At 41.6% G+C, this 22,723-nt stretch overlaps 1 protein-coding gene across 4 annotated transcripts in view; it reads right to left on the bottom strand.

Moving 5' to 3' along the window:
* Window positions 1–22,723, bottom strand: part of ogdha (oxoglutarate dehydrogenase a) — a 44,345-nt gene that overhangs the window by 19,521 nt on the left and 2,101 nt on the right. Inside the window, exons 2-9 of one of the 4 annotated variants that reach the window (XM_088076078.1) lie at window positions 22,067–22,471; window positions 17,980–18,156; window positions 15,000–15,093; window positions 9,394–9,438; window positions 2,368–2,483; window positions 1,874–2,028; window positions 209–355; window positions 37–127 (exon numbers count right to left, since the gene is read on the bottom strand). In XM_088076078.1, coding sequence (XP_087932204.1) covers window positions 37–127; window positions 209–355; window positions 1,874–2,028; window positions 2,368–2,483; window positions 9,394–9,438; window positions 15,000–15,093; window positions 17,980–18,156; window positions 22,067–22,306 — 1,065 coding nt within the window. In that variant the 5' untranslated portion in view covers window positions 22,307–22,471. Of the gene's footprint in view, window positions 1–36; window positions 128–208; window positions 356–1,873; window positions 2,029–2,367; window positions 2,484–9,393; window positions 9,439–14,413; window positions 14,517–14,999; window positions 15,094–17,979; window positions 18,157–22,066; window positions 22,472–22,723 lie in introns of all 4 variants that reach the window. The other 3 variants (XM_088076077.1, XM_088076080.1, XM_088076079.1) reach the window with 3 other exon arrangements.

Raw genomic sequence — 22,723 nt, 5'->3', positions numbered from 1 at the left:
CGAACAAATTTAGGAAGTTGAATAAAAGTCAGTTACCTCATCAGCAGCTTCCAGTTTGGAGTCAAACTGACAGAAAATCTGTTCCAGTTCTTTACGGATCACGTTGGCCAAAACATTCAGACGACCTCTGAAAGGAGACAGTGGTGAGTGTACACTCTCTGTGTGTGCGTGTGTGTATATACAGTGTGTATGTACGTGTGTGTGTTACCTGTGAGGCATCCCCATGATGACGTTCTCCACCCCGTTCTCAGAGGATTTATCGATGATGGTCTTCAGAGCCGGGATCAGAGACTCGCAGCCCTCCAGACCAAAACGCTTCTCTGCAGACCACTTCTTCTGCAGGAACTCCTCAAACCTGCACACAGACACACACACACACACACACACACACACACACACACACACACACACAGAATTAACCCTTTAACAGTCACACTAAGAAATGCCTTTGCAAAACATAATGTGCTATAGACCGTAGAATATGTAAATAAAATGCAGCGATTTATTAAGAAAAAAAACCTTTCCCTGTATTATGCATCCCAAAAAGTGCAAAAGTCAATGCAATATAAGAGACATCAGAAAATAACAGTAACTTCATACAATAAACATTCAAAAATAAAGACACAGAAACAGATACCAAAAAAAGAATCTAATTTTAAAAAAATAATAATTAATTTTAATTAATTTAAGTTCTTCTGTAAGTCTTTGGATTATTGAAACATCATACGAAGAGAAACACACACACACACACACACACACACACACACACACACAAACCAAACCACCACCACCAAATAACAGCAACAACACACACAGCTCAGCTAACGCTCACTTATATATGTACCACTTATATGATAAATATGAGACAGTTGATAAAGTTACGCCACCGACCCAACTGCAAGCACAGATTATTTTCAAACTTGTTAAAATTTTGTACATTATTATGATTTTCATTATTACGGTTGTTGTTATCTTTGCCTTTTGTATATAATTATTACGCTTACGCAAATTATATGTGTGTGTGTACATGTACGTATATATATGTATGTATTTATGTATTATCATTTTTCTTCTCTTATACTTTCCTCTTAGCATCATTTGCTTAGTCCATCTTCCCAGCATGCACCTAAATATATACACATGAAAAGTCCTTAATAACCACCTTTAGCATAGTAAAATAACGCTTTACATATTAATAACAGCAAGAACAGCACCATGCGTCATCATTTCTCTGTGTGTTTGTCGTTGTTTTTGTCTGTTTGTCCTGTTTTGTCCCACCTTGTCCAGTCTTGTGTGGACTTTTCTACATTTCTGTTTCCTCATGTATGCATTTCTTCTTAATATCCTTTTTTGGTTATTGTTTTTTTTTTCTCTACTCCTTGTACTGCCCTTCTGCATTCACGAAGAAAAAATAATTAAAAAAATACAAATGTGTATGGACATTTTTGTATGGGCCTTCTTGAGATTAATATTCTACGATAATATTGCTATGACGATGACAGCACATGTAGATGCAGCAGCCTGTAGCTCCTCAAATCCTCGCTACTTTTTTGCTCTATTTTTCAATTTTTTCGACTCCATGGCTCCTCCTGCTGAAGCACGACTTTTCTACGATAGAGAAGCACTTATCAACAGGAGTTTGGCCTGAACGCTGCAGCCCGGAGACGATGTCCGCCAAAGGCAAACGCCGAGCGGCCGGTCAGACCAGAGGAGAGAAACGAAACTGAAAACATCCAGAAGAGACTCAAATCCTGAAAACGCTGCTGACTGCTCTCACAGACCTGTTTGTTCTCATGTCCTCACCCTCAGAGTGTTGGCTGGATGGAGGTGTGCGGGTGTGGTGGCTGTTGTTGTTGTTGTTGTTGTTGTTTACCTGGTGGAGCGGATCATGCGGGCCAGCAGCGTCCTCTTCTCCTCCAGAGTGAACTGCATCACTCCCGGAGTCTCAAACTTCTGTCTGATCCACTGACACTGCTCCAGGTCGTTGATGAACATGAACTCCACGCCGATGTGCTGACAGTACGCCATCTGGACAACACGGGGACACGCGCATCCTTTCACACGTTTTTAATCGTAAAGCGTCATTTTCAAAGAAAAAAAAAACAAGGTGCTGCCACCTTTTATTTCCACATAAACAAACATAATGTCAAAAGGCACAAGAAGAAGAAGACGCTTTAAAAAATAAATACAAATAGACCATCACGGTAATAAATCATGTTGGATGATAAAATTTCCTAGAAAATATGGAGATAAACGCAATTATTGTCAACATCGCTTTAAGAGCATTTTATGCCCTTGATATAATGGGTCAGGGTAACTTTCACACTGTGTGTGTGTGTGTGTATGTGTGTGTGTGTGTGTGTTTACCTCAAGGCGGCGGATGATCTCCTTCAGCGGCAGGGCGCCATCCGAGCCTCCGATGAAGGTGGTGGTGGGCAGCCGAAAAACCTTGTCCAGGTCGGACTCATCCAGACCGTAGAAGCCTACATGTCCCATGATGCAACGCGGGACAGTTGAGGAGGGGAGGGAAAAAAGAGGGAAGGAGGTGAGACAAGGTTTCAGGACAGGAGGAAGGGACACCAAAGAGACGGACAGACACAAAGACAGGCCGAGGACAGATGCAGACATGCACAGATGAGTCAGAGATGGACGGATGAAAGAAAGAACGAATGATTGTCAGTCAGAACAGACGGTCAACATGCAGAGAGCCGCAGCAGCAGAGACAGAAGATTTGACGGTTTAACAACGAGCAGGACGAGTGAGGACGAAAAAAACATGAAGAGAGAGACATCGTTAGTGTCGCTAATTTGAGCCAATCAGCAGCTTCACACTCCGATCAGTCCGATGATGTCATTCATTAATATTATTGATCATGATCAGACTCAAACCAAGACTGAACGTGTGCATCCACGAACAAGTGAAAAACACACACCGGAGTTTATTTCATTCACCATAATCACCACAGCTCCAAACGTGGATTAATCCGCCGCTGAAAATAGTCCCCAACGAACTCACTATTTCCTGTTAAACTTTAGATTTGTGTTTTTAACGATTCTGTCAGCGTGTTGAGAACTGTTCGAACACGCTGGTTTGAGTCTGAACAGGTTTGTTTGTTAAAACAAAGAAAAACAGCAGACAGGTCCTTTAACAGGCCACACCATTCAGGATTCAGGATTCAGGATTCAGGATTCAGGATTCAGGATTCAGGATTCAGTCCTGCGTCAGAGTGTGTGACTGAAGTAGGAGTTGAATGCCAGCGGACATCAGTCACGGATTTAGGAAAAAAATAATAATAATTTGGAAATGTAAGTGTTTCTACAGCTAAAGCAAGAAACAAAAGAAAAGTTTGCTGACATTTTACAAGGTTTTTTTTAAGCCACTCAGAATTAAATTTAAGATCAATTTTACAAAAAACAAAACAGAGCACACCAAAATTTAAAAAAGACAGCCTTATCTGCCAGATGTTCATGTCAGAAGCATTCAGTATATTATTATAAATAAATAATAATAAAAACAAAAAACGTCAGTAAAAAATATATTCCTACTCTCCATGTCCAACACATCCATGCTGCAATGTGACCATGACATGGTGGAGACATGTTGATGACATGTTGGTGACGTGTTGGAGACGTGTTGGAGACATGTTGGTGACATGTTGGAGACATGTTGGTGACGTGTTGGAGACGTGTTGGTGACATGTTGGAGACATGTTGGTGACGTGTTGGAGACGTGTTGGAGACATGTTGGTGACATGTTGGAGACATGTTGGTGACGTGTTGGAGACGTGTTGGAGACATGTTGGTGACATGTTGATGACGTGTTGGAGACATGTTGGTGACATGTTGATGACATGTTGGTGACGTGTTGGAGACGTGTTGGAGACATGGTGACATGTTGGAGACATGTTAGTGACGTGTTGGAGACGTGTTGGAGACATGTTGGTGACATGTTGGTGACGTGTTGGAGACGTGTTGGTGACATGTTGGTGACGTGTTGGTGACATGTTGGTGACGTGTTGGAGACGTTGGATACATGGTGAAGTGTTGGTGACATGATGGTGACGTGTTGGAGACATGTTGGTGACGTGTTAGAGACATGTTGGTGACGTGTTGATGATGTGTTGGAGACATGTTGGTGACGTGTTGATGAAGTGTTGATGACGTGTTGATGATGTGTTGGAGACATGTTGGTGACATTGGTGTTATTTTGTAACTCCACACTGGTTATGGGACAGTTAGTGGAGGAGGAGTTATGAAAGAGGGGAGGAGAGATGGAGACAGAGACAGAGAGAGAGACAGAGAGAGAGAGAGAGACAAAGAGAGACAGAGACAGACAGAGACAGAGACAAAGAGAGACAGAGAGAGAGAAACAGAGACAAAGAGAGACAGAGACAGAGAGACAGACAGAGACAGAGACAGAGAGAGACAGAGAGAGACAGAGACAGAGAGAGAGACAGAGAGAGACAGAGACAGAGAGACAGAGACAGAGAGAGACAGAGACAGAGACAGAGAGAGAGAGAGACAGAGAGACAGAGACAGAGACAGAGAGAGAGAGAGAGAGAGAGAGAGAGAGAGACAGAGAGACAGAGACAGAGAGAGACAGAGACAGAGAGAGACAGAGACAGAGAGACAGAGACAGAGAGAGACAGAGACAGAGACAGAGACAGAGAGAGACAGAGACAGAGACAGAGAGAGACAGAGACAGAGACAGAGACAGAGAGAGACAGAGACAGAGACAGAGACAGAGAGAGACAGAGACAGAGAGAGAGACAGAGAGAGACAGAGACAGAGACAGAGACAGAGAGAGAGAGACAGAGACAGAGAGAGAGACAGAGACAGAGACAGAGACAGAGACAGAGACAGGGAGAGGAGGAGGTGTTTGTGTGTGTGCTTGGGGAAAATATCGTCTTTGACTTTAAAATTCCTCCTTAAATCCAACGACACGACCAACTTAAACATTTCCACTCACAACCAGCCAATCAGAGGGCAGAGCAGGGCTGACCGACGGCTCGTTCAGCCAATCGGAGAGCTCAGAAAACACAGCAAACCAATCACACGACTGACAGCCGAGCCGGCCAATCAGGAAGCAGTGTCTCTGTAAACACAGCAGCATCAGTGCTCGTTTGCTCTCCTCACTTCCTTCTTTCAGCCAGGAGAGGACAGGAAGTGAGGAGACCCTTTTCTTCTGTGCTAAAAACACAGCAGCGGCGGCGGCAGGCGAGGCGTTTCATTCATAAACAGCTCCACAGGCACAAACTGACAGGTTTGTGACGTTTACCGCCTCGTCTGCAGCCCAAAATAAACTGTGACAGGAAGTCAGACTCTGAAACACAACAGCATGTCGTTTACTGCAGAGTCCCCTCAGGACACGCCCACAGCCGCACGCCACAGCCAGCACACATCACGGGAAAATAAACTTTTAATGTAACATAAAGGTTCACGCGGGCACGAGTTCTGTCCTAAATTGTCCTCTACAGCCGCCAGACAGGACGAAGTCCACAGAGGACAACAACACGTCCTGAGGGACTGATGCTGTCAGAGACCTGCAGGCTGTCGGAGCGCGGCGAGGGTTTCTGACGCAACTTCACCGAATGCAAGGTGCCCGGAGACGAGACATCGACCGAAGGCGTCAGACCTCCAGCAACACTTGATGAATTTACACTCAACCTGCTGCATCTGAGGACCACAGACTGACAGGGGGACAGGGGGACAGGGGCCAGTCGCAGCAGACCCAAACATGTTTCCACCATTTTTGGACATTTCTCAGTCTTCGGGATGTTTTCAGGACTTTAGGGCATTTTTTTTAGTACACTTCCTAGGATTTTAGGTAATTTTTTTTTAGAATTTTAGGACATTTTTCGCATGTCAGGATATTTCACAGATTTTAGGACATTTCAGGGATTTGAGTATTTTTTTTCAGAATTTGAGACATTTCTAGGATTTTAAGGACTAGGACTGGGACTTTAGGACATTCCTAGGTGTTTAACACATTTCCAGGATTTTAGGACATTTCTAGTATTTTAGGACATGAGTGTCTCAGCTGTGTCCTCTGTCAGAGGTGTGGGGGCCCTTTTTCGATGCTGTTTTATGTCTCTGACACCTGATGGACACTAAAAGGACAAAAACAATTCACAGTGTCAATCACTTTATTTTTACTGTCAATGATTGACAGGAGGACAGGGGGCCACCAGGGACCCCATCAGGGGCCAAATTTGTCCCGTGGGCCGTAGATTGAGTATCACTGATTTAAATCCACTTTATTGAAAGACCACAGAGTTTCATCTTGCGGCTTCATCAGGGTCAAACGAAAACACATGAACGGTTTGTGGTGTGTTTCATTCTTTAAATAAAGTTGTTTGAAATGGACTGAAGTGCTGCAGGAGTCGAGTGATGTTAGTAACTGACGAGATCTTCGTGTTGAAACACTCGGAGGTTAAAGAGTAGAAGAGTGTGGGCGGAGCAGAAACAGACGGAGGAGGAGCTGAGAGAGCTCAGATACAGACAGAAACAAAGTGCCGAGTCGCTCTGCAGCAACAGACGTCACAGCGGCTCGCTGACACGCTCGACTCTTCACGAGCCGTGCTCGCCCTTCACCTTAAACTCCGCTTTTATACGTTGAAAAAAGAAATTACAAATGTCCAAAATTACAAATTGATTAAAAAAAAAACAAAACAGAACAATAAAAATATTCTCATTCAAAAAATTTCACCACAAAGACTTTTGACTGTAAACAAGTTTGGAGAAACGTTTCAGTCAAACTGACGTGACATGAGGAAAACATATTTAAAAGCAAGGCCACAAAATGACTAACGTGGAGCCGAAACTCTTATTACACGCCTTATTCATTTATTCATTAATACAGTTTTGCTCCTGACGTCGAGGACACGAGACATTTTTCACTCAAACGTCCTCTAAACAAACGGACTTCATGTCTTTGTGCGCTGGTTTTCTCCTCGTTTAACATACAGAATATTATCATCTTTTTTCTCTAAATTATTTTGTCTTTGTAAAGACATTTGTAACTTTGCGTTTCGAAATGTTTTTTTTTTTAATGAATAAAACTTGTTTGCTTTATTCAGATGAACAACACTGGAAATATACTGGGTGTTGTTTTAAATAAATCTAATAAAATAAATGAAACATGTTTATGAATTTGAAAATGAAATTTTAAGAAAACAACAAATACTCAAAAAAAAGTTTTAATAATTACTTAATATTTATATCTTTCTAACTTTATTAACCTAAAAGGGTTTTTTTTATAAACAAAAGCACTGAAACATTTAAGGTTAAATATTTTTTTCATTCATGTTCATTTAAAAAGAAATCTGCACTAAGTGCTATATAAATAAATAAAAATAAAGTTTGTTGCTTTCAGAGGAAAAAATATAAAATGTCTTACAATGTGATATCATTATTATAATTATTTCTGACAATTCTCTTCTTTTTGTAAAAAGTGCTGTACAATTTAAACTTGATGCTTTAGTCAGAGGAGAAAAGTAAAAATGTTTCAGCCGAAATAAAAAGGACACATAATCCAAATCGACCGTCTGATATCATATTTTAATATTTGTTTATTCCAGATATTGCAGTTGTTTTTGGATGAAAGACATTGTTATAAAAATCTGTGATTGGATGTAGAAATGTGAAACTTTGCCTCTACAGACAGTAAAATTTAAATTACGCCCCTCAGGGTTATTCAGAGGAATTAATGTAATAATGTACTATGAGTATCTTTCTTTTTGTCTATAGTTTTGGAAAATATTAAGTAATAATATAAATATTTCAAAATAATAAAATAGGAAAAAATGAATTAAAAACAACGCAAATGGTTAAAGTAATACATATCATATTAGAATAATATTAATATTTACTTAATTAATAAAATAATAACATTGCTAAACTGAATAAAATATAATAAAATTATTTCTATTCATTCCAATAAAATTAAAATTACAACCTGTTGACACTTTAATCATGTTGTGGCCACAGTGGAAATTATTTCCAGACGTCACCTTAATGTGAGTTCATCTATCAGACGTCTGCAACCTGTTCTTCTGTTTACTGCACGGAGCAGGCAGCTAGCAGCGGCTACAACCTAACACAGCTAACTGCTAACAGAGCTGAAAACAGCTAACAGAGCTGAAAACAGCTAACAGAGCTAAAAACAGCTAACAGAGCTAAAAACAGCTAACAGCTAACAACAGGGACCAGAACACACAGGTGACACTCAGAGGAGGTCAGAGGTCAGAGGAAACACAAGATCCTTCAGTTTGTACTTTCAGCTGTTAATGTTTTCGTCTCTCTGAGTGTCTCCTGTGTGATGAGGCCTTAAAGGGACATTTCACTGTTTTCACTGTCTGATTTTATCAAATAAAAGAAAGAAAAGCCACAGTCTCTACACAGGAGTAAGGCGGCGTGAGACTGTGAGTATGAGATCACACAAAATCTAAGTGGGTTTCCATCACAGATTTGCGCAAAACTTTTAGAAATTTTCTAAATTTCGATAAAACACAATGGCGAGAACACTGTGTTTCCATTGTGTGATAAATTATGTGACTTCCCTCGCGATGTTACACAACTTTTCTCTGCTGATAAATTCCCAGTAACCATGCCGACGGATGTTCAAAACATCAGCAGCTTTATATCTATTGCAGCCGCTAAATAAAGCCGAACTGACATCTAATGACGTCTTTGTCTGGTATCGGAGTCATATGACTTTGTTGCTTTTTTCTTCTTCTTTGGGTTTGATGGTGGTTGGCGTCCATGAAGTCGCATTAGCGCCGCCCGCTGTTTCACATCATATGAGCTAGAAAAGCGAAAAAGTGTTTCCATTGCAGTTTTGCCTGAAGTACCACCTCATGCCAGCGTGAAAGCATGAACGTGTTTCCATTAGGTGTATTTTGCATTCGCAATTTTAATTTGTGCAATTTGAGGGATGATGGAAACACGCTTACAGATGCACACTGCACTTTACTACCACAAAAACATAAAATCTTTATCCACTGTTATTGTTGTTTCGTCAGTGTTGTGTATGTTGTCTTGCAATTAAAAATAATAATAATAATAATAATAATAATAAAATAAAAACACCACTAATAATCAGTTTCAGCCCAGAAAAAAACAATATCGGTCGACCCTAGTTATCATAATTATTATTAATGATTCTCTGACTCCTGTAGAAACCGGTTTGATGAAGGCAAAGACAGTGAACCAAATGAAACGTCTCTCTTCTGTCCCGTTCTTTAGTGCAGCGCCCTCTGCAGGAAGTCCAAGGCATCAGAAACAGACGCCCTGGACTTCCTGCGGATGTGACACGCACGCTACAGCTCTACAGAAGACCTGGCTTCACAGCACTGCGCAGCGACACAGCAGCCGGGGGGGGGGGGTCTCGTACCTCCTACCGTAAGGACTCTCAGCCTCTCCTTGAACACAGCCACGTCTGGAGGGGTCGCCAGCAGGGGGCAGCAGAGGGAGAGACACCCGGACACCGTTAGTGACCTACGACCCGCTCATAGACCCGACACACACGGCCACTTTACACCACCGCCACAACCGTCTACCGGCTACCACAGAGCGCGGCGTCTCCACCACCTCCTCATCAGTGTGGAAACGTCCAGGAGTTTGGTGATTTCAGAGCGAGGTGGTGGAGGACAAAGGACGCAGTGAACACCATGCTGAGGACACAAAAGCCACACCGCAACCAACCTCCTCTCTCCCCCAAAAAACACTGAGGGCGTCCGCAAACAGGAAGCCATTCTGCACAGGTCACCTTCACCACAGCAGGGACGCGGCTAATTCCTGAACTCCACACCGACGTCCTGTTTTCACCACAAACTGTCCACACAAAGCAGCGCGTGCCGTCAGAAACACAGTCCAGAGAGTTTTTACAGACTTCAGTCAGGCAGAGCTGAAGCTGACGAGCCGTTAGTCAGCTGAGCAAGCGAAGGAGGAGACCGCAGAGACAGACCAGGGACGCAGTATCTTCACTCTTTTCTATTATTTCAAAAGATAAGGAATCTGGAACAGGATTGGAAATGGAAACGGAAATTTTTAAAGAAAAAGATGATGGCTTTTTTATCATTAAAACATTTTTGAGACTAAAAACAAATTGTCGTTGGAGTTTCTCATTTCTGACAATCCTTGAACACAGCATCTGTTATTACACAGGTTTTTGAAACAAAATTTGAAAATTATTTTGACTTTAGGGAAGGGCCATACAACTTTTAACGGCTGTATCCAATTTTTAAAGAAAACAGACTTGTTTTCTTTTAGAAAAACTTGGCTTTTTTTAAAAAATGTTTTTGTGATTTTTAGGGCTTAACCTTGAAGGTCGGAGCATCAGTTCATCAGCCAGAGCCAGTCAACTGACATTGCTTGAAGTCGAGTAGTCGTTTTTTTTCTGTAGTGTTCTCCTGGGGACATTTTGGTCTGCAGATTTTTCAGTGGAGTGGGCGCTCTTAACTTTCATGCTGGTCTCTGCAGCTGCAGACATGCAGGCAGCAGCACAGACGAGAGAGAGATCTCACCGCAACCTGAAGAAGAACTGCCAAATCTGATTCAACGGGCAGAATTTTTAATCTTCCCTAATCCCCTCTCTCTCCCCCTTTCACACGTACAATCCTTCCCATCAAATAACGGTGAAAAAGCCCCCAAAAAAAATCTCTAAAAAAAAATGTTGCCAACTGTTTTGGTTTTTTTTTAAGCTTACTTTTTGGGGCATTTTCCCTAAATTTATAGGACAGTGTGAGAGAGACGGGAAAGGTGTGAGAGAGAAGGGGGAATGACCGCAGCACCGGGCCACAGGCCGGACTCGAACCCGTGAGATATGTGAGAACGATGTTGAATATTGCAGCAATGACAAGACAGATATTACAGATATTAGAATTTCTGATGCTTTCAGAACACTTCTAAAAGACAACACGCTGCTTGCTTAAATTTAAAAAATGAACGGAAAAGATTTCGGTCAATGCCAAATTGATGATTCAAGTAATTATTGAAATAAATGAACTGCAGGCTGAGCGAGCCTGACCTGGGTGGACGAGACACTCAGCAATGACAACAACAAAAAACCCTCAGTGTGTCTGCAGCCGCCAGCCAGCAGAAACAAGCAGAGATCCCCAAAACAACAAGCGAACCAGGCAGCTGAACACCGACACGTCAAGCAACAAACAACAGCAAAGAGCTAAAACAAGTCTCAGCCGCAGCAAAAAGCTAAAACAAGTCTCAGCCGCAGCAAAAAGCTAAAAAAAAAGTCTCAGCCGCAGCAAAAAGCTAAAACATGTCTCAGCCGCAGCAAAAAGCTAAAACAAGTCTCAGCCGCAGCAAAAAGCTAAAACAAGTCTCAGGCGCAGCAAAAAGCTAAAACATGTCTCAGCCGCAGCAAAAAGCTAAAACATGTCTCAGCCGCAGCAAAAAGCGAAAACAAGTCTCAGCCGCAGCAAAAAGCTAAAACAAGTCTCAGCCGCAGCAAAAAGCTAAAACATGTCTCAGCCGCAGCAAAAAGCTAAAACAAGTCTCAGCCGCAGCAAAAAGCTAAAACATGTCTCAGCCGCAGCAAAAAGCTAAAACAAGTCTCAGCCGCAGCAAAAAGCTAAAACATGTCTAACAGCCACAGCAAAAAGCTAAAACATGTCTAACAGCCACAGCAAAAAGCTAAAACATGTGTCAGCTGCAGCAAAGAGCTAAAACATGTCTCAGCTGCAGCAAAGAGCTAAAATACGTCTAACATCCGTAGCAAAGAGCAAAAACATGTCTAACAGCCGCAGCAAAAAGCTAAAACATGTCTCAGCCGCAGCAAAGAGCTAAAACATGTCTAACAGCCGCAGCAAAGAGCTAAAACATGTCTCAGCCGCAGCAAAGAGCTAGAATACGTCTAACAGCCGTAGCAAAGAGCAAAAACATGTCTAACAGCCGCAGCAAAAAGCTAAAACATGTCTCAGCCGCAGCAAAGAGCTAAAACATGTCTAACAGCCGCAGCAAAGAACTAAAACATGTCTCAGCCGAGACAAAGAGCTAAAACATGTCTCAGCCGCAGCAAAAAGCTAAAACATGTCTAACAGCCACAGCAAAAAGCTAAAACATGTCTCAGCTGCAGCAAAGAGCTAAAACTAAAACATGTCTCAGCTGCAGCAAAGAGCTAAAACATGTCTCAGCCGCAGCAAAAAGCTAAAACATGTCTCAGCCGCAGCAAAGAGCTAAAACATGTCTGACAGCCGCAGCAAAGAGCTAAAACATGTCTAACAGCCGCAGCAAAGAGCTAAAACATGTCTCAGCCACAACAGAAAGCTAAAACACGTCTCACAGCTGCAGCAAAAAGCTAAAACATGTCTCTACCGCAGCAGAAAGCTAAACACTTCTAACAGACGCGGACCAAAAACCTAAAACACGTCTAAGAGCTGCAGCAAAAAGCTAAAACACGTCTCAGTAACGGCAAAAAGGTAGACAAGGTCTCAGCTGCAGCAAAGAGCTAAAACAGGGTACCTCTGGATTCTCAAGGTTACATTTAAGACTTTTTAAGACCTTTTTAATACCACCTAGAATAAAATTTGATGTCAACTTCAGCGCTTAAAAGTTTAAAATTCTGAAAATTAATGAAAATTTGATACTTATGCTTAGGACTGATGTTTGTCAATAAAGTAAGCGCAACAAAAGCAGAAAATCATATTACGTATATTATTTTTTGAAAAGTGCATTGTGTGAGCAGACCGATACCAGTGAGTGTATTTTTAAAGGGGGACCTAAGGGTTAAAATATGTAAAACTTTTCAAGGCCTTATTTTGACAATATTAAATTCAAGGCTTCTGGAGGCTTACAGGTACCCTGTGAAACGTCTCACTGCAGCAGCACAATGTTTCAGTTCTGGCAAACGTCTCATGATTGTTCCTCTGCAGCCGGAACATGAAAGGGTTAACTCCACAACACTTGAGGGCCAAATCTATTCCTGATAGTGAATCCAATTAAGATCTTTCTCCACAAACCCACGAAACAACGTGACCCGCGATCTGAGGGCGTTCGCAGGGGAGCATTTCAGCTCGTCAGAGAAGAGGAAGATTTAAGAAACAGAAAAGTGTTTGTTGTTTTCAGGAAGATGATGGAGACAAAGCGCTCAAATCCCCATGAAAACGAACCACACAACAGTCCATCTGCCAGCCTATAAACCCTCATGTTAGACATGTACAGTCCCCAACATTAGCAAACTGCTGGATGCTAACTTGCACATGTTGGGCAATTTGTAGAAATTTGGACAACATTTTTTTTTTTTAATTGGACAATTTGGACACAATCTAGGTGGTTTTGAGCACTCTGAATCCATTTCTGATATTTTCGTCATTCAAAATGTATGTTTTAAACTAGAAGTCTGCATATCTGAACTGTTTTTGGGTTGATTTTGAATACATTTTTATTCAATTTAGATGTTTCAGAGGACACTGAGTTGACTGGATTAGACAGGTAATTTACTCTGTCTGTTTCATGTATTTGAAATACTTGAAATAACTTCAAATTAGCTACACTATATTTATAAACTCATGAATAGAACAATGCTTAAAGTTAACATTTGAATTCACAGACCATCACACAGAGTTGATGCACAGTTGGTAAAAGTTGGTAAGAATGTCATGTTTAACATAGAGGACAAAAAAGTCCTGAAAGATTAGAAAAAAATAAAATAAAAATTATACCCAAAATGATCAGAGCAGAGAATTATATGTACACAAGTAACACAGGTTATAACAGGCATAAATAATATAATATATAATAAATATAAATACATAAAACAGACATTAGACAGTTGCCTGTCTAATCCGGCCAATTCAGTGTCCTCTTAAATGTCTAAATTGTATAACAATTAATTAAAAATCAGCCCAACTGCAGTTAAAATATGCAGACTTCTGGTTTACAACATAAATTCTGAATTTTGAAATATCAGAAATGGAGTCAGAGTCCTCAAAAAACTGCAAGACCAACCAGATAATGTCCAAATTCGCCAAACAATGGCTGAAATACTATCAATGTATGCAACTGATGCAAGTTGACCAAAATGTGCAAGTTAGCATCCGGCAGTTTCTCGATGTTGACGACCCAAACTGCACATTTCTAACAGAAAACTCAACATTTCCAGCTCGACTTTGCTGGCAAGTGGACTATAGTGAGTTAGATCAGGTTTTAGGAAAATCCCCCAAACACGAGAACGCTCAGGAACATCAGAGCGAAGCAGAACGCTCCGAGTTCAAGTTTCTGAAACGCTCGTCGTGCACGAGCAGAAATCCTCCTGATGCACTACAAGGTCTCAAGTTAGTCCACAGAAACAAACGAGCCGCGGCTCAAAGGTCAGAGGTCAGAGAAAAGCGAGCTGCCAGGCCAACCAGGAGAGGAGGAGGTCAAAGAGGAGGTTTTTTATGCTTTCGGCTCCTCACCCAGCTTGTCGGAGGAGGTGATAATGTCAGTGGGGACGCACGAGTCCAGATCGGCGTCCATGATGCCGAGGGGGTCCAACTGGGCCACATGGTGCCCGCGGATCTACAGGGAGTGACAACAGAGCCCACCCAGGACAGGAGAAGGAGGAGGAGGAGCAGAGAGGAGAGAGGAGCAGAAGGAGAGAGGAGCAGGAAGAGGAGGAGGAGCAGAGAGGAGAGACGAGCAGGAGGAGCAGAGAGGAGAGAGGAGCAGAAGGAGGAGGAGGAGGAGCGAGGAGCAGAAGGAGAGAGGAGCAAGAGGAGGAGAGAGGTGGAGAAAGGAGGAGGAGGAAACAAGATGCAAGGAAATGAGTGGAGGAGAGGTGTGAGGATGAGGAGCAGGGTGGAGTGAAGGAGTGTGGAAGCAAAAATACAGAAAAGAATCAACATCAAAACGGGATTAGAAAACAAGGAGAGAAGGAGAGCCGGGTGAGAGGAAGGAGAAGAAGGAGAAGAGGAGAGAGGAGAGAGGAGAGAGGAGAGGGAGGGTGGGAGGGAAGAGCGACATTAACACCACAGGCAGGAAGCAGTTTTCTGGCGTTCTCACCGACGTCCTGGAAGCCGGTATTCACCGGAGCATCATCAAAATTCACACAGCTGATTCCCAGAGGATCCAACTGGGCATTGTGATGCCCCATCACCTGCACACACACACACACACACACACACACACACAGACACACACACACACACACACACACACACACACACACACACACACACACAGACACAGACAGAGACACACACACACACACACACACACACACACACACACACACACACACACACACACACACACACACACACACACACACACACACACACACACACACACACACAGACACACACACAGACAGACAGAGACACACACACACACACACACACACACACACAGACACACACACACACACACACACACACACACACACACACAGACACACACAGACACAGACAGACACACACACACACACACACACACACACACACACACACACACACACACACACACACACACACACACACACACACACACACACACACACACACACACAGACACACACACAGACAGACAGAGACAGAGACAGAGACACACACACACACACACACAGACAGAGACACACACACACACACACACACAGACACAGACACACACACAGACAGACAGAGACACACACACACACACACACACACACACACACACACACACACACACACACACACACACACACACACACACACACACACACACACACACACAGACAGAGACACACACACACACACACACACACACACAGAGAGACAGACACAGACACACACACACACAGACAGAGACACACACACACACACACAGACAGAGAGACAGACAGACACACACACACACACACAGAGAGACACACACACACACACACACACACACACACACACACACACACAGACAGAGAGACAGACACACACACACACACACACACACACACACACACACACACACACAGACAGAGACACACACACACACACACACACACACACACAGACAGACACACACACAGAGCAGGTTATCTCTGGCCTGCTGGTCTCTGGAGGTCTCTGCTGGTCCACATTAGGGGTTGACAATTTCTGGTTTTCAGGGCCGATGCTGATATCGATTTTTTGTAGTTAATGACGGGCCGGGCGGTCTGGCCTTGGGCAACGAAATCCAACGTCACGATATGAGGAAATATCCTGATACTGTACTGATACAATATTTTAGGGAAGACTATTTGGACAAAATATTAACACACAGATTTGTGATTATCGTCAGTCATGTGGATTAATGACTTTAGAGGCTGAACGCGAGTATGAGAAGAGGAAGAGTAAAATTAAAAAAATAAAATAAATTTAGAAATGACATCACTTTACTGCAGCGTTTAAAACAGGAAAACACATGTGACTCGGTCACATCGCGATATGAGGTATCCAAAATTTCATATCACGGTAACCGTATGTATCGTGTACACTGGCCGGCCCTCCGTTCATGACACCGATCAGAGATCTGCATTCACGATAAAAATGAAAATCTTTGTCAATATTGAGACACAAAACTGTTTAAATGTCTTTAGCAAATATTTCATCAAAACTGAAACGTTCGACATCACATGCAGCACGTTCCCGAAAACTTTTCTGTGAAATAAAAAATAAATGAACAGAAACATCTCCCTGAGGTTTTACGTAAACGTTAAGTAAACGTTCCTCCCATGCCCACACTTTCTCTGCACCTTTCAACAAATGAACTTCATCCATTTCTTTATTTCTTTATTTTTTTAAATCTGTTTAAATTTGTGAGCTTCGGTAAGTTTTCCAGTCCAAAGTCCTGGACCTGTGAAGACCTCCAGAGTCCACCAGCCATCAGGGTACCGGCCAAAAACTGAACACCAGATTTCACCTTCATCTGAGAATTTTGGCAATTTCACCCCAAATCTTTTCATGTAGCACAGATGTTTTTATGAAGCATTATCCAAACATCGCTCAGAAATCATCTCAGGACGTGAAGTCTTTTTTACACTCGCTAAAAATATGTTTGAGTAAGATTACGATAGAAAGATTGATCAAAATATAAGATCATACAACAATTTCTAATAATAATGCATTTTAAAGATCACCTAAAGATCCCAGCTTAACTGTAAGATTTCACAAACAAACAAACAAACAAACAAACAAACAAGAAACAAACATTTCAAAGCAGCTTCATTAATCTGTTGGATGCACTGAGCTCCATCAAGTGCTGAGGAACAAAAGACAAGTTCAATATTTCACAATAAACACTCAGCGACAACGTAGCACAAAATGTTTGGGATTCAGAAATACGGATGAGAAAATAAAACTGATTTTTTCAGTTTTTATAAGCACATTTTTAAATAACCAGCACACTCAACACCTAAATAAAAATCTTACAAAGAAAGATGTATAATTTAAAATTAAAATAAAGATCTGGGGGAAAAAAATCATATATATATCTATATAGTTATATATAGATATAGATATAGATATAGATAGAAAGTGTTTTTTGTCTCTGTTAACCACTGCTCTGCATGACGTGTAGGTTAAAGGGCTAAAAAAAAGCCTGGTAAGTGAAATCAAAGTTAAAATGAGTAAAATAAAAAGTAATAAAAAACAAACAAACAAACAAACAAAAAAAGATTACTTAAAAATTGATTTTTTTGTAGCATAATTTTAAATATATAATTAGAAAATGTATCAATATAACTTTCTGGACATTTTCCCTTGTATTTGGATAATATCTAATAATTCCTCCAAACTAATTTTCAAGTCATTTTCTTCTTACCTTTTACTTTTTAATTGCAATATTTTTTTAGGTTTCAGAGCTAACTCACTGCTTCAGAATTAGACTTCCAGTTCACATGCCCCAAAGCATGCGTGCGCGTGTGTGTGTGATCGTGCGTGCATGTGTGTGCGCGTGCCTGCGTGTGTGTGTTCGTACGTGCGTGTGTGTGTGTTCGTGCGTGCATGTGTGCGCGCGTGAGTGTGTGTACCTGGTAGGCCCTGATGAGCGACTGGACGGCCAGGTGATCCTCCACCAGTTTCTCCACGTTGGGCTGAGCTCCGACCAGAGAGGAGAGCTGAGGAGCCGCAGACAAACCCAGAGGAGACTGGTAGGCTGCACCAGGAGGAGCGCCGGCGTTGGCGTTCCTGAAGAAAACATCCCACGACTGGACCAGACGAGGAGGAGAGAGAAAGAGAGGAGGAGGAGGAGGAGGAGAGAAAAAGAGGGAAATATATTATATCAGAGCTGTCAGCGTTAACGCATTAATCGCAATGCAACAAAAGTCCATCATTAATATATTAATTTTCAATTAATTTTTTAATCAGGTTGACTTTTTTTACTTTTTCAAAAATAACACAAAGGCATTTGTTCTTTAAAATTATTTGAGCTTTTTTTTTTCTTAAATTTTTAAAATTAAAAAAATATTTTTTTTTTAGCGATTTTTGTAGAAAAATATGTGGTGTTTTTTTCTCTATAAAATATTTGGTGTTAGTTTTTTCTTTAAAATTCTGTGATTTTTTTTCTTAATTTTTTGGACTAATTTTAAAGAAAAATGTTTGGCGAATTTTTTTCCTAAAATGTTTCAGGATTTATTCTTTAGAGTTGTGGTTTATTTTCTTTTTTTGTGATTTTAAAGACATAAAAAATATTTTCCTTATTTTTTTGTGTGTGTGTGTGTGGGGGGGGGTGTTAAAATTGGCAATTTAGTTCTTTATTAAAAAATGTTGGCTTGTTGTATTTCCTCAAAAGTTTTTGTTATAAATAAAAAATTCATGGAAAATATTTGGTAATTTTTTTCCTTTAAAACCTTTTTGATGATTTTTTTTAAAAGAAAACAATGCAGCAATTGACAATTTTTATCTCCTTAAAGTAAAAACCTTGATGATTTTTAAAACTTACCAGAAATAAAAGTGTTCATCAGAGCCAGAAACTGTAAAAACCAAAATTATCGTTGGATTTTCAAATTCCGGTCCTTAAACACATCATATGTTTTTATACAGGCCCATGAAACAAAATTCAGAATTTTTCCAAAACTTTCAGGGTATATTTACTTTTTGAAAACTTTTACAGGCCTGGAAATTGCTCTTTGCAAAATTCCATGACTTTTCCAGGATTTTCATGACCGTACGAATCCTTCATAAAGACGCTTCCGGATGATTCAGTGTTTTTCTGTTGTTTTTTTGTCAGTGTGGTTTTCCTGAACATCTGCAGTGTTTTGGCCCTCAGACGTGACTGAATAACACATCGTACGGACTACTTTTCCTGCCACACCTCCGCCCCGAAGCCTGAACGCAGCTGAGGACACCGACGTCCCCTCTGACGTCCCCTCTGACGTCCCCTCTCAGACAAACTGCATTTATGTCACACACAGAAGACAGAAAAGGAGAAACACTGCAGCTGTTTTCATTTTTCCACAGAGTGACTCATGAGTCCAGAATGAGCCGAGAAACCACAGTCTCCACCCAACTACACACACACACACACACACACACACACACACACACACACACACACACAGTGACTTAATCAGAGGAATTAATGGACTAAAAAGCAGAGAGGAAAAACTGGTGTAACTTGCAGAATGAAGGCAGTGCTCCAACAGTTTTTAAAATATATATTATTCACAAAAGAATGAATTCAGAACACAATTAGAACTTAAATATAACTAAGGGACTGTTTGTTATTTAGAGACCGTGGGGGGCGGTCCAAAAAGGGGGAGGCATGTCAAATATTTTTGTAAACACTGAGGAGGGGCTTATGTTTTCATTTTGGTTTTAAGGGAGCACGTACAACTTTAAATGGCTGGATTTTATATTTATTTGATTGCCAGTTTTAAAGATACGATGCCTTCCACTGAGCGTGTGAACGCAGCGTGGCTCCGCTGATGTTCAGCGCGTCTGTCAGAGCCGAGTCCTGCTGCTGAAGCTTCCTGCTCGTTCACTAAGCTGATAACAGCAAGGTCACGCTGAGCGATCTTTACATAAGCACTGGGACATGTAACATGACACACACACACACACACACACACACACACACACACACACACACACACACACACACACACACACACGCATGTCAGCCACAGGTTTGACTGTGTGACCTCCGCGCTCACCTCCACAGATTGTTAGGGAGAATGAGCAGAAGCCCAATGACACGATATCATCACGCTACTTTAAAACAACATTACTGCCATTTTCAGAGTTTTTTTGAAGTGCTGAGTATTTAAATTCATTCCTTTTTCAACAGATAATTTTGTCCCCAAAAGGAAAAAAAATGTCAACATCTGTTTGAAGTTTTGGAGATAAATTTTGTCTCTTAAATTGTTTTTATTGCAGCAAATTGTCTCACTCAGCTAAAAAATCATATTGATTTTATAAAGACGAGGCTGCAGAATCAGCGACTTCTTTCACATTACTTCTCAAAATCCATTTCTACAGATGTGCTTTTATGTAACGTTTTAGTTTATCTTTCATTTCTGATTTTATTCTGTCCTGACTGTGTTTCGTTCTGTTAATAGTCCTTGAATGGTGTTTACTCTTATTGATACGGATTGCTGATATTATTTTTGTTTTCCAATTGTTCCTCTCCTTTAATTCTACTTTAAATTTTGTCTGGCCTCAGTTCGGCATTATTCTTTGGTTCTTCTGGTTATGTTGCTTCTGCTTTGCCCTGTTTGCCAGAGCACTTTGTAAACTCTGTTTTCAAAGGTTATTATTATTATTATTATTATTATTACTATTTATAGGCTAGCAGAAGTTTATTCAAATGTGCAATATTAATCATTTATATGCGAAAAAACGTCGCTACTTAGCATCTATGTATGGTTATAAAATCTCCAAACTAAATATTGCATCACCATGCTGTCTCAATTATTAAGTTTTTTAATTTAGTTTTTCTATTAAGTTTAAAAAGTTTCTAATAACCAAAATCGTAGAAGGACAAAATAAACTCAATGAAAGCAGAAAATAATATTAATGTATATTTTTAGAGCCTGATTTTTAAAATTGCATTTTGTGTGCAACTGTGTATTAGTGAGTATCTGACAGCGCTCCTCTGGGACACCGAAAACTGTACTTTTATTCAACACTGAGTACAAATACACACTTTAATTGATCCCGAGGAAAGTGGTCACTAACAGTCACTTACAAGCTGAACACTCGGCTGGCCCGAGGTCAGCGTCTGCGGACAGAAGGACAGCATGTCAAAATGTCCTGCAGTGTGTTCGCTCTGGACGGTGACGGCTCGCTCACGTGACCGGGTCCAAGCTGCTATTTTTAGTGCAGCTGTCCTTTAAGACTCCGTGAAAATAAGAGGGTGTCCCTGAAGGCACCATCAGCTTCATTCAGTCCCGCAGGGGACGCCGGCTCTCAGCAGACACGCTGTCTGTCACCTTCACACACACTTCTTTATGTCACTGAAACTGAAGTGTTGAAACGATGTCTGATTTTGTCCTTTAAACACGTGTTTGCTCATAAACGGAGATACATAACCAGCAAATACTCTACTTTTATTTACCAGCTTCACAAACACATTTATGATTATACTTCTTCTGATTTATACTACGCTTGTATTACGTAGTGTCTGAGTCTCTGGGACAAGTTTGTACCACCTGAAATAACTGCTAAAGCAGTGATACTCAACTCATGGCCCACGGGTCAAATCTGGCCCATGGTGGGGACCCTGGTGGCCCCACAAGCATTTTCTAATTGACTCTAAAAAAATGACTGACACTGTGAATAATTTTTGTCCTTTAAGTCTCCATAAAAAAGAGCCAGAGGAGGATCCCCCACACCCCCACAGAGGACACAGCTGAGACACCAATGTCCTAAAATACCAGAAACGTCCCAAAATCCCAGAAATATCCTGATATCCCGGAAATATCTTAAAATCCCAGAAAATATCCTGAAATCCCAGAAAAATCCTAAAATCTTAGAAATGTCCTAAATCCGAGAAATGCTATGAAATCCTAGAAAAGTCCTTAAATCCAAAAATTGCCCTGAAATCCGAGACGTCTTAAAATCCTAAAAATGCCCTAAAATTAAAATTAACGCTATTTTTCCTCCCTCCCTCCTTACCTTGTGAACACTCTTGGGGTCCTCCAGCCAGGCGAAGTACATCTCCTCCACGTAGTTGGAGCTCGTCCCGTTCAGGAACGGCTCCGAGGCCACCGGTGCCGTGTAGCACCTGATTGGCTGAAACGTCCTTGTGCCGCCCGTGGAGGCGACTGTGATTGGCCGCTGCGGGCCGACAGTCTGAGCCGCCTGCGAGGCGGTGAGCGGGCGCAAACGCGCCGCACAAGTCCTTAAACGATGCATGAGCAGTCCTTAATGTGTCACGCACGCGGCGGTGGTGGTGGTCAGGCCGACGGGCCGCACGTCCTCAACCTCAGAACGATGGCGGGCAAAAAATTCACTCCAGCAGGGGGTCAGTCCCAGGACACAGAGGGAGGACACGTCCACTGCGACTGGTCCGTTTGTCCACTGAGAGACAGACAGAGAGACACTGTTAGAGGCAGAGACACACCGTGGCTTAGTTACCACAGCTTGAGGACATTTCGTCCACTGGCAGACAGAGCTTAGTACATCATTTTCAGACTTAACCTCCCTATTCAAATTTGGCTTAAAATCTTCCAAAATGTTAGTAGTAGCTTGTGGTGTATTTTAGGTGTATTTGTGGTGTATGTGGGGTGTATTTTGGGTGTATTTGGGGTGTATGTGGGGTGTATTTGGGGT

This window comes from Plectropomus leopardus, chromosome 4, assembly GCF_026936395.1.
Source record: "Plectropomus leopardus strain MGB_pleo_1.0 chromosome 4, ASM2693639v1, whole genome shotgun sequence".
Lineage (NCBI taxonomy): Eukaryota > Metazoa > Chordata > Actinopteri > Perciformes > Serranidae > Plectropomus > Plectropomus leopardus.
Note: the sequence above shows the minus strand (reverse complement) of the source record. Positions and strands in the feature narration are given on the sequence as shown.